This window comes from Ictalurus punctatus, chromosome 28, assembly GCF_001660625.3.
Source record: "Ictalurus punctatus breed USDA103 chromosome 28, Coco_2.0, whole genome shotgun sequence".
NCBI classification, from domain to species: domain Eukaryota; kingdom Metazoa; phylum Chordata; class Actinopteri; order Siluriformes; family Ictaluridae; genus Ictalurus; species Ictalurus punctatus.
In genome coordinates this window covers 16,163,458-16,173,741 of record NC_030443.2, presented here as the reverse complement: position 1 = coordinate 16,173,741, position 10,284 = coordinate 16,163,458, and the positions used below count along the sequence as shown (strand labels likewise).

Here is a 10,284-nt window from a genome sequence, read left to right as displayed (position 1 = left end):
AGCTCACATACTCACATAAAAAAACAATAATAAGAGGGTTAGTCCTGCCCTGAATAAGCTATTTCACATGTACATATTGTGCACAATACATAACTGAATTTACACAAATGAACCAGTTCAAAAGTTTACACACATTTGATTCCTAATCCTGTGTGTCGTTACCTGGATGATCAGCGACTGTTTATATGTTCTGTGAGAGTTGTTCACAAGTCCCTTGTTTGTCCTGAGCAGTTAAACTGCCCACTGTGCTTCAGAAAAATCCTCCAGGTCCTGCACATTCTTTACTTTTCCAGCATCTTCTACATATCTGACCCCTTTCCAACAGCGACTATATGACGTTGAGATCCATCTTTTCACACTGAGGACGACTGAGGGACTCCTACACGACTATTACAAAAGGTGCAAACATTCACTGATGCTCAAAAAGGCAACAGGATACATTAAGAGCCAGGGGAGTGTAAACTTTTGAACAGGATGATTAGTGTAAATTGTTATGTTGTCTTCTGTGAAACATGTAAATATCCAATGTAACTGCTAAAGGGGAGTACTAAATGGAAAAAAAAATTAAACAAAATAAATTACACTAATCATCCTGTTCAAAAGTTTAACCCCCCCCTTAATGTGGTGTGTTACTTTCTGAATGTTTGCACCTTTTGTAATAAGTAAACATCATGTGAATAATGTGATTCTCTCCATTCCCTAGTTTTTGTTTTAACTCATCAAAGAAGACTCTTTACAAAATTTGTAATGATTCATATTTGTAGTATATTTATTTGGATCTTAGCAGCGTACACTTTATTTTTCACACCACAGATGAGGTCCGGCATTAAGCAAATAAAACAATTTTACAGTCATTCAAAGCAAGAAGAGGATTCCCCCCCCCATAAAACACAGAAATACAAGGCAGCATAACAATTACCAAAGCTGAGATTTGCTGTTGTTATTTTTAGTGTCCCCCCAACCCCACGACAGAGTAGTTCTACGATCCAGGTTCCTCAAGGGTTCTTTGAATTTGAACCTTTCTTAGCTTCCTAAACTGCTTCTACTTCAACAGAATCTCTCTGAAAGAGAAACCCTCTGGTGTAGGGTTTTATATAAACCCCTTAAGGATTCCCCCAGAGAGATGTACCAAAGAACCCTTAAGGATTTGCACTGAATAGGACGAGTGAAGAAGAAAAGAATCTCCAAGTTGTGAATTGTGTTGATAGTAGCGTGCAGCTTGACTAGTCCTCCAGTCCCTGGTGAGAGAAGTAGTCCTCCAGTTCACGAAGTCTCTGGATTAGCATGACGTTCAGGTCTGCGTCTTTATTTTTGGCTCTACGGGATCCCTTTAACCGAAGAGAACCCAGGTTGGCCTTGGCTTTGCGTTTGCGTGGTAGGGTAAAATCTGGGAAATCTAAAACCCGCTTTCGTTTTTGATTGCCGATGCAAACCAGCGTACCGTCCTTCTCCTTTGGCTCCTCGAAGATTGTCTCCAAGCTTCTGGGAGAACGGGAAAGACGCGACCCATTAAATTGCAACCATGCAAATCGATATGAAATAAAATTGGATTACAAGCAGCAACGAACGAGTCCAGACCTGTTTGGAGTTGGAGATTTGTAATTCTTGTTGGTGTAAATCTCCTCCAGACTAAACTCCTTCTTCTTCAATCTGAGGACAGTTTTCAGATAAGACCCAACAAACTTTAAACACGGACCCAAAGGAAAAAACACGCACTTATTAATCCTTTAGTCTATTAATTAACAAGTGATCTTCAATGGCATCCAAGATGCATTTCATAACGTTGGAACTTCTTAGTTTAAACGTCTTTCAACAACATTTTGGTTTATTTTTACTTTTGTCTAACCAGGCCATATAAAAACAAGAGTCAGATACTGACTGGCTCACCTCTTTGGTTTTGGGAGCCCCATCGGGGTGAGGTTTTTGTCTGGTTTGGGCACCGTCTTGCGGATGCGAATCTGAGAAACCCTTTTAGACCTTTTGGCTGGTTGCAACGAAGAGCTCGATTCATGAAGCCCCACCTAGAGGAAATTCATACGATAGATATATATATACACGAAAATAACATAACATTTATATTGACTCAAATCCCGTTGTAAAAGTGATGGAGATACCTGCTTGGCCTCTCCAGAGTCTTCCAGGGTGTGCAGTTCAGGGTTCTTAACGTTTGTACCAGTAATGGAAAACGTGGACAAAGTTTCAGCGGGGGACACCTCCAACCTCACAATCTTGACACTAGGGCTATATCGTGCAGTAATATCTGAGCTCCTCTCTGGGCTGAGGGATGGAGATGAGCCAGATTGCCTGTATAGATTAAATAAATAAATAAATAAATAAATAAATAAATAAATAAACTGAAATGATCTAGCAAAAGGCTAATACATTGTATTTATTGTACTTAAGCCAAGAATTTAGCTCTTCAAATCTAGTTCAGGAGATACAGAATCCAACAGGGAAATCAAATAAAGTCAAACCCCCAAGGACTGCAACTGATGATTTAGAATAAATCATGGATTTCTCTCATGTATTCTTCATTTATTTACTCTAAAGATTTACTGGTTAAAGTGAAATAAGTCAAAGAAGAAAAGTGTGCCTCAGGTGCAAAATATTACCCTGGAACATAATCCCTTTCCTGATTAAAAAGAATATGATTAGAAAAGCTGAAAAGAAGACATCTATTTGCAGGAGACCCACCGCACTGAATCGGTTTTCTTCCTGGGAGGAGAATCTTGAATGAATCGGTCAGCGTAGCTATTCGCGCAAAAGAGAAGACAATCAGGAACAGGTCAGATTCAAAGCAGCATGCAGGCACAAGTCCATGATGAATCAGAGAACCTACATGGTACTTTCAGTACATATCGTGTGGCTGATTTAGCCAGATGCGTCCCTTTAACTGTAGAGGTTTTACAAGAAATCTGATCAATAAAGCAGAAAAAGTCAGATAAATGCAATGTACAGACGTCCATCTTGAATTTGAACAGCACACAGAATGAGACGGAAGGGAATATGACCATCATTGTTTCGTTTAGTTTTTCGGCCATTGATTTGACTAATGATTTGATCCTGGTGGTTCTTTCAGAATACAAGATTTAATGGATATTAAAGTAATAAACATCATGGACACATTATGAAATTCCATACACAATGCTCGTCTCGCACAACAACGCGTTTTAGATCTTTTGTCTTTTCTTTTTTTTTAGTCCCATTTAAGGCACAAACCTTGAATTCACGAGGCTTGCACTTTTTCACAGCATATTCCTGTATCATTCCTATTAAATTCTTCAATTACAGCGACTTATGGTGGCAACACCACATAATCTAACTAAAGCTAGCAATAAACAGCTAAAAAAAAAGAAAAAAGTTAGCATTATTCACAAATTTAGCATTTTCACTGATGGAAGGAGTCTCCAGTGTCAGTGCTTTGGAACAGTCGGAGGTAAGGGTATTTTCTCACATGGGAAAGTTGAAGGATGTGGCATTTGAAAAGTTTCTCCATAACAAGCTGCATTTTGTGTCTTATTTAACTTCAAGGGAAAGTGGGGGAATGACTTAATAAAAAAAAAAATTTGGGGCCAAATTTCTGTGGCATAAGAAGAATAAAACACTTCGGGACCCGCGTTTCTAGGAAAATATTCAACTTCACGGTAGTAACAGTAAATAAATAATGTCACAGCATATTATCCTAGACAAGCAAAGCCCTACGTGTTTTATTCCATACTTGGAATCCCAAACAGGGATTGTGGTGTGCTTTGTTCCATCTTAAAAATAAATAAATAAATAAAAAAGATGACAAGTATTAACTTGATTACTCACCTGTGATCATTACCCAGACCTGGAGGACCGGTGTAATCAGCCAATGGCCGAAGAGGAGAACATTTGGTCTGCGCTATAATCTGGTTCTTCACAGTATTGACCAAAGAAGATGACGAGGATGTGAAGGAAAAAGGGGGGAGGATGTAGCGTAACCAGAGTCTGAAAGAGGCCGGAGACGACATGGCCAACACTGTGCTCAGGCCTGCCCTAGGGAAGCTCCCTTTTCTCACAATAGACATGGGGAAATATGTGGGAATCTGAAAAGCTTGTGCCATACTTAGCAGATGAGGTGGTGGGGTATGGAGGTTCAAGTCTCCACTCTGCTTTGAGTGAAGTGGGTGAACACTGTTTTCATGTCTCACAACAGGCCCCCAGGTATCCATTTTTAGGTTTGGAAGGGGTAGACGGCACACTTGACTGGTGTTCAGTGGAGACCATTTAGAAAAGGAATGGTCCTTAGGATGGTGGTGTTTGAGTTTAGACGCAATTCTGTGGTATCGCACCAGAGACAGGACATTTTTGATAGGGGGTCTATTAGGAAGCAAGCGGCAGGCAATATCATCCAGGTGATTTAGAAGACTGCTCATATTGTAGTTAGATTGTGTTCCTGTATGACGCAGTTTTGTTAGCCCATTCTTGGCACCGGACACTTCTGAATCAGTCGACTGCAAAAGAAATCCCACGTCTGAAAGGCAAGCTTTGTAAGAGTCCAAAGGTAGCACCACAGAGGTGACTAATGTGCGATGAGAATAAGGGTAAGATTTTATCCTGGCACAGGCCAATGCTCCATTCCTTGAAGAAGACTGGGAAGCTATAACCTTTGACTGTTTCTCCTTTCCCTTTCCACATTGATTTGTCCTCTCATCAACAACTAAACTGAAAGCATCTCCTAAAAGTAAATCCTTGCTTGAGCCTGGCATGATCTCTGAAAGGGATGGGATTTTGAACAAGGTAGGAACAGATACAATTTCAAAAAATGGCCACTCGTCTTTTTTGGCTATTGTCGTAGGACTTTCTGTGGACAGAGTCGTGATCAAAGGAGCAGGACAAGTTTCAGGTTTGTCAGCAGTACTAGACTGACCGACTAAGTGCAACCTACTTGCCATCAAGTCTGGTGAGGGATGTCTCAACAGGACAGACTTTCCTTCTGACCTGCAATTTTTAATATCTGAACTTACACTACTAGGACCATGATTCATGCACGAGCTTCCCTCGCCTGAACTTTTAAGAACTTCACTACTGAAAGAAGGCACCTTAAATTGTGCTGATCCGTGTAAACACTGATCAGTAGAGTGACACTGAATACCTGCATCCAAGCTCTCAGAAGACTGGGGCTTTGGATAACAAGGTGGCTCATTTTGGCTGTCTTTCTCGTCAGATTTACCGAGCAACGCATCCTGTTCCATGTTCAAGTCTTCAAAAGCCGAAACCCGTAAGTAGTTACCAGCTGCAAAAGCTGTTTTCTCCTGTCCGGATGAATCTCCATTAAGCACCAGAGGGTCCAAGACCTCCGTGTTATGATTACAATCAGTGTTATGTGCTGAGAAATCAATGGCAGTCCCTGAATCAATCCATGGTTGGTACACAGTGTCCCTACTTCCATGACTAACTGATCCCTGAGAGGATATCTTGGATATGTCACCATCTTCCTTTTCCTCCACGGAGTGCTTTTCTGTAAGAATGCAACAATGAAATACATCAACTGTATTATATTAGAATTATGATATTTCAATACTTTCACAGTCTGATTTTCATATCTTACTTACGAATATTCAGTTATTCTATGTGACAAAGTATGGTTAATATATTTCATGAAAGGGTTCGATGTTAATATTCGAATATCTGGTATCTATCTAATCAGATATCTTGAACAATCTTGCATTTGATCGGTGGTTTACCAACACTAGGAAAAAGGGAAGCCTTATCCTTTTTGATGCTTATTTTGGCTATTTGCTATATTACAGACACAACACACTGGGTTATGTTTTGGCTACTTGCAATTGGTATGTAGTATTAGACATCTTTGGTAGAATTTTCCTAACTGAGTCTTAAAACCACAGTACACATCGTAGTCAGTTTGAAACCGTTTTTTTTTTTTGACTAGTTGCTGCAGGAAACTAAAACTGCATGAGGTTACTTTTTATAACAACGCATTTTGTATTAAAACGCATTTAAAGCAGGCATGGCAACCTGATAAGTGTCAGGGAGGTAAGTGGCATATTTGTCCTGCTGTACCACAATCACAAAAAAGCCATAGTAGTAAATGTATCAAGAATCTACCCATAAATCAAACTGGTGGTTCATTTTATATTGGAGCAGTACATTTTATATTATATATTTGAACCAATCACATGCAGGAGGAGGTCTCAGAGCAAAAACGTAGTAGTTAGGAGCTGTGCTTAGAAAGTATACCACCGGCTTTGCATCATAGTTGCAACTAATAATACAATTTTAAATTTTGTGGGTTTTGTTTATTTTTATTCATAAGAATATAGTCTTGATATTTGAGCAAATTAAAAGATGCAAATATTAGAATAGCAAAAGTGCTTAAAATACCCATCCCTGATTTTACCTAATGATCATTTCACCTATCTAAAGCTATCTTTTTGCTAAATATTTATACCATAAGTGCCGGAAAGGGGAATACTCGGAGCAGTCAGCGTGCTTGAACAGCCAGCAGTGATGCTTCTTCCCAGGAGGCTAACTTCGCTGTGAAGCAGGGCTAGACTTTTTCCATGTGCAGTGCCCTGGACATGCAGCTGCTCGATCCTTCGCTCGACTGCCTCAAGCCGCTGACTCAGGACACCGAGCGTGCCTGTCAGCACGCGCTTCATTTCAGTCTGATGGGCCACAAGAAAGCGCTCCAGAGAACCCAGTTGCTCTCCTTTTGGACATTCAGAAGGCAAGGTCAACGGCAGTTTCCATTCTGTAGTTTTGAACAATAAATGACAAATAAACAACAGGAGATTTTCAGCAAATTATAACCGCTGCTCTTTTTCATCATGATGTTTAAGGGCTTTCACACATCAGGAGACTGCTGACCACGTCACTGTGGTAACCATGGCAACAGCAATGCTAAGCACAAATAGTACTTATCTAACGTGAACTGCATGGTTATTTTTAAACTCCTAAGCTAAAACTTAATTAGGGAATAACACACAACAGGCTGTGCTGCTATATGAAAATAATCAATAATTCTCTGATGTGATGTTCATTCCACCCGGAAGTTGGCTGTTTTCCAATACCAGCACAGCCTGAGGTATATTATTCCTCTCAGATGGCAGCAATTTGTCGGTTTTTAAAAATTTATTAACAAACGGCACGTTGTACTTTTTATCCATGTATACATCACGTTTTACGTAATGCATCGCCCATGAAATTTATCACTTTGATTATAAAAGCTATAAATAACCGTTCCCTCACCAGCCACTTTTCTCTCTGTCTTGAAATTAATGACAAAAAAACCCCCCATAAAAACCACAAAGTCTCCATTATAATCACTGCAAACTTATTAGACTGCACCATACTTACAAGATATAAAGAAGACATGCTGCGAGTACATTTTATTCTCATATGAAGCAACCTCAAAAAAATAAAAGAGGTGTGCAGGCATGTATTTATCTTGTGCAATCCTGGGTTGTTGTTTTTTTTTCTTTCTTCTTCCAGGGTTAGGCCTATTTGTTAGTGCCTGTATTGCTTTGCTTGCCCCCTCGCCTCTCATTGAACATGAATGGAAAATGATAGTCACCTTCTGCATGGTAATAACATGGGTAGACATGTATAAAGGTGATTTTTTAAAAATAAATAAATAAATAAATAAATAAAAAACCCGGAAAGAAACTAAAATCAGGAACTATTGATAAGTTGAAAGCGGAGCTGCTTAATTCATAGGGAGAAAAAAAATACAATGTTTGCAACTGCTCTAATACTTGATAAAAAGAAGTACATCCATTACCTTCATCTGTGCTAGCTTTGAAATTACTATTGCTTCCCAAATCACCATTCAGCTCTGAAGAAGTCTGTTTCAGCTGTTTATCATTGTCCAGGAAAGCAAAACTTGATGTCTGAGGTTCCTGAACTGAACACATCATATTATCTTCCTTCCCAATCTCTGCTTTTGCAGTTCCTCTGTAGGCCATCGCCAACAGGTCTTGATAGAGTGCAGACTGTGGGCAGGGACCAGTCGAAGAAACCTGCCGTGTTTCGTTAGGGTCGGTCAAAGGGTTGGATAACATCTTCAAGGACTGATGGACCAGGAACTCTGGGGTGAGAAAAATATTATACTCGTATATAATCATTGCACACAGAGTACCAATGTGTAAACAATGCTTTTATCCAAAGCAACCTACAACTGAGACAGGATACAACTGAGCAGTTGAGGCCTAAGGGTCTCACTCGAAATCCAAACATGGCTAGATTGGCAGTGCTGATATTTAAACTGACAAACTTCTGATCAACAGCCCATAGTTTTAACCACTGAACCACCGCACCCCCTACCAACCTGCACCAATATCAATTTCAGTACCCGATACTGATCCAATGCTGACATCCTCACAGTAATCAAGTCTGCGCTCTACAAGACTGTCTTGCCAATTGTCTGTGGAGTTATTGTGTCATATTTAAGACAAATTATGTCCTGCGTTCTCAACCATAACCTGTGTCATGGCAGTCAACATTACAAGCATTCATAAAAACCATAAAATACATCAGACAAACTGAGTCGTCAAATATGAAATCTGAATGCAATGTTTATCCAGATCTTTATCAGCCCAATACTGATATTCAGCTCAATTTATCCCTACGTTTGAATGACTCATATGCCATTCTAAGCCAAAAATAAATAAATATATAAATGAATAAATGAAGCATCAGGAGCCATTTCTGATTGGCATGGTGATGCAACAGGTTGTGGTCCTGCCTCCCAGCTCCAGGGTTCAATTCTGAGTTTGGGTTATTGTCCGTTTGGAGTTTCCTCACGTGGATTTCCTCAGGGTTCTCCGGTTTCCTCCTACCTCCCAAAAACATGCCAGTAAGTGGACTGACTGTTAAATTGCCTTTAGTTGTCTCTCTCTGTGTGTGTGTGTGTGTGTGTGTGTGTGTGTGTGTGTGTGTGTGTGTGTGTGTACTGCAGCAGACTGGCTTCCCATCCATTGTGTATTCCCATTCCACACCCAGTGCTCCACCAAGAACCTAACCAGGATAAAGTGCTTACTGAAGATGAACGAATGAATCAATGAATGATTGAAAAGATTTCTAAACACTTCATACATTTCTCTTTAAACCAGATGACAAAACATCTGAATTTTAGTATGCAATGCTATTGCCAAACAATGCATTTGTGGCCTTCCAGCGAGGTCTATCAATTCTGTAGTCTATAAATGAAGTCAGCATTTCGATGCAGTCATGACTTGGGATCATACTTGTCTTTATGTTTAAGAAATACAACAGCTTTTTCAACAGTAGGTTGAAAAACAAGTACTAAAAATACTATGAGACAGCACAGGATGACTTGGCTTCACAAATGAAAGTCAGCAATAATAAATAATAACCATGAGAGGATTTGTTTACAAAATAATTGCAGCATACCTTAATTAACAGCCAATCAACGACTCTCAGTCCTTCAGTGTAAACTCTAGTAACAAGATGTTTTCTTTAAATTCGCTGATTACTTCTTGATCCATCCCTGGGTCCTGCTGGATGTAAATCGCAACAACTGTTTCCGGCGGCGTCACGCGACCAAGGTTTGGTGGATGGTAAAATGGCGATTTAAAAGTCTTATTTCTTCATTAAAACTATTATCATTTCGCGTCTCGTTTCACATATGCACTTCAAAAGCACTTTAAATTACATGTAATTTTTTATCAGACTATTGCACGAATAAGGAATGGGACTCCTGAATTTGCAAAACGTTACTTCCTGTCTTCTCGTAGCTCGTCTCCCATTGGTTGGTTTCAGACAGGCGTCGCAGCTCATTGGTTGTTCGGTGTTCACGCTTAAATAATAATAGTATAATAATAACAATATATTAATTCATTTTCTTGGAACTTGGCTTTTCTTGGAATTTTCTTAGGACTTTCTGGATTAAATTCAATGTAAAACTTTAATAGGCTACACAAAAACAAATGACCAAACACATTCATTATTTATCAAAAATTATTTTTAATTTTCCAGGGTCGGGGGTTTGATTCCCGCCGTGGCCGTGTGTGTGTGTGTGTGTGTGTGTGTGTGGAGCTTACATGTTCTCCCCGTGTTGTGGGGGTTTCCTCCGGGTGCTCCGGTTTCCTCCACCAGTCCAAAGACATGTATGGTAGGCTGATTGGCATGTCCAAAGTGTCTGTAGTGTATGAATGGGTGTGTGAGTGTATATGTGATTGTGCCCTGCGATGGATTGGCACCCTGTCCAGGGTGTACCCTGCCTTGTGCCTGATGCTCCCTGGGATAGCCTCCAGGTTTCCCCGTGACCCTGAAGAA

General features: G+C 39.9%; 1 protein-coding gene across 2 annotated transcripts; it reads right to left on the bottom strand.

The window, feature by feature from the left end:
* Nucleotides 1-741: 741 nt before the first annotated feature.
* wu:fi75a02 (uncharacterized) lies at nucleotides 742-9,722 on the bottom strand. Of its 2 annotated transcripts, none has more exons than XM_017460334.3 (9): nucleotides 9,400-9,722; nucleotides 7,769-8,074; nucleotides 6,437-6,739; nucleotides 3,814-5,485; nucleotides 2,695-2,751; nucleotides 2,115-2,304; nucleotides 1,888-2,021; nucleotides 1,579-1,650; nucleotides 742-1,482 (listed from the first exon to the last, which is right to left on the bottom strand). In XM_017460334.3, the coding sequence occupies exons 2-9, from the start codon at nucleotides 8,046-8,048 to the stop codon at nucleotides 1,224-1,226; spliced, it is 2,967 nt and encodes a 988-aa protein (XP_017315823.1). In that variant the 5' UTR covers nucleotides 8,049-8,074; nucleotides 9,400-9,722; the 3' UTR covers nucleotides 742-1,223. The 2 variants fall into 2 exon arrangements, with proteins under 2 accessions (XP_017315823.1, XP_017315825.1); XM_017460336.3 differs by having other exon boundaries at nucleotides 742-1,479; nucleotides 9,400-9,721.
* Nucleotides 9,723-10,284: the final 562 nt, after the last annotated feature.

Bases quoted from the DNA above. Each gene is read 5' to 3' on its own strand.
- wu:fi75a02 (XM_017460334.3), bottom strand. From the start codon at position 8,048: ATGTTATCCAACCCTTTGACCGACCCTAACGAAACACGGCAGGTTTCT. The intron at 2,022-2,114 runs GTATCTCCATCA...AATTTCCTCTAG, and splicing joins ACTCTGGAGAGGCCAAGCAG to GTGGGGCTTCATGAATCGAG. The intron at 1,483-1,578 runs GTCTGGACTCGT...CCGTTCTCCCAG, and splicing joins AAATCTCCAACTCCAAACAG to AAGCTTGGAGACAATCTTCG.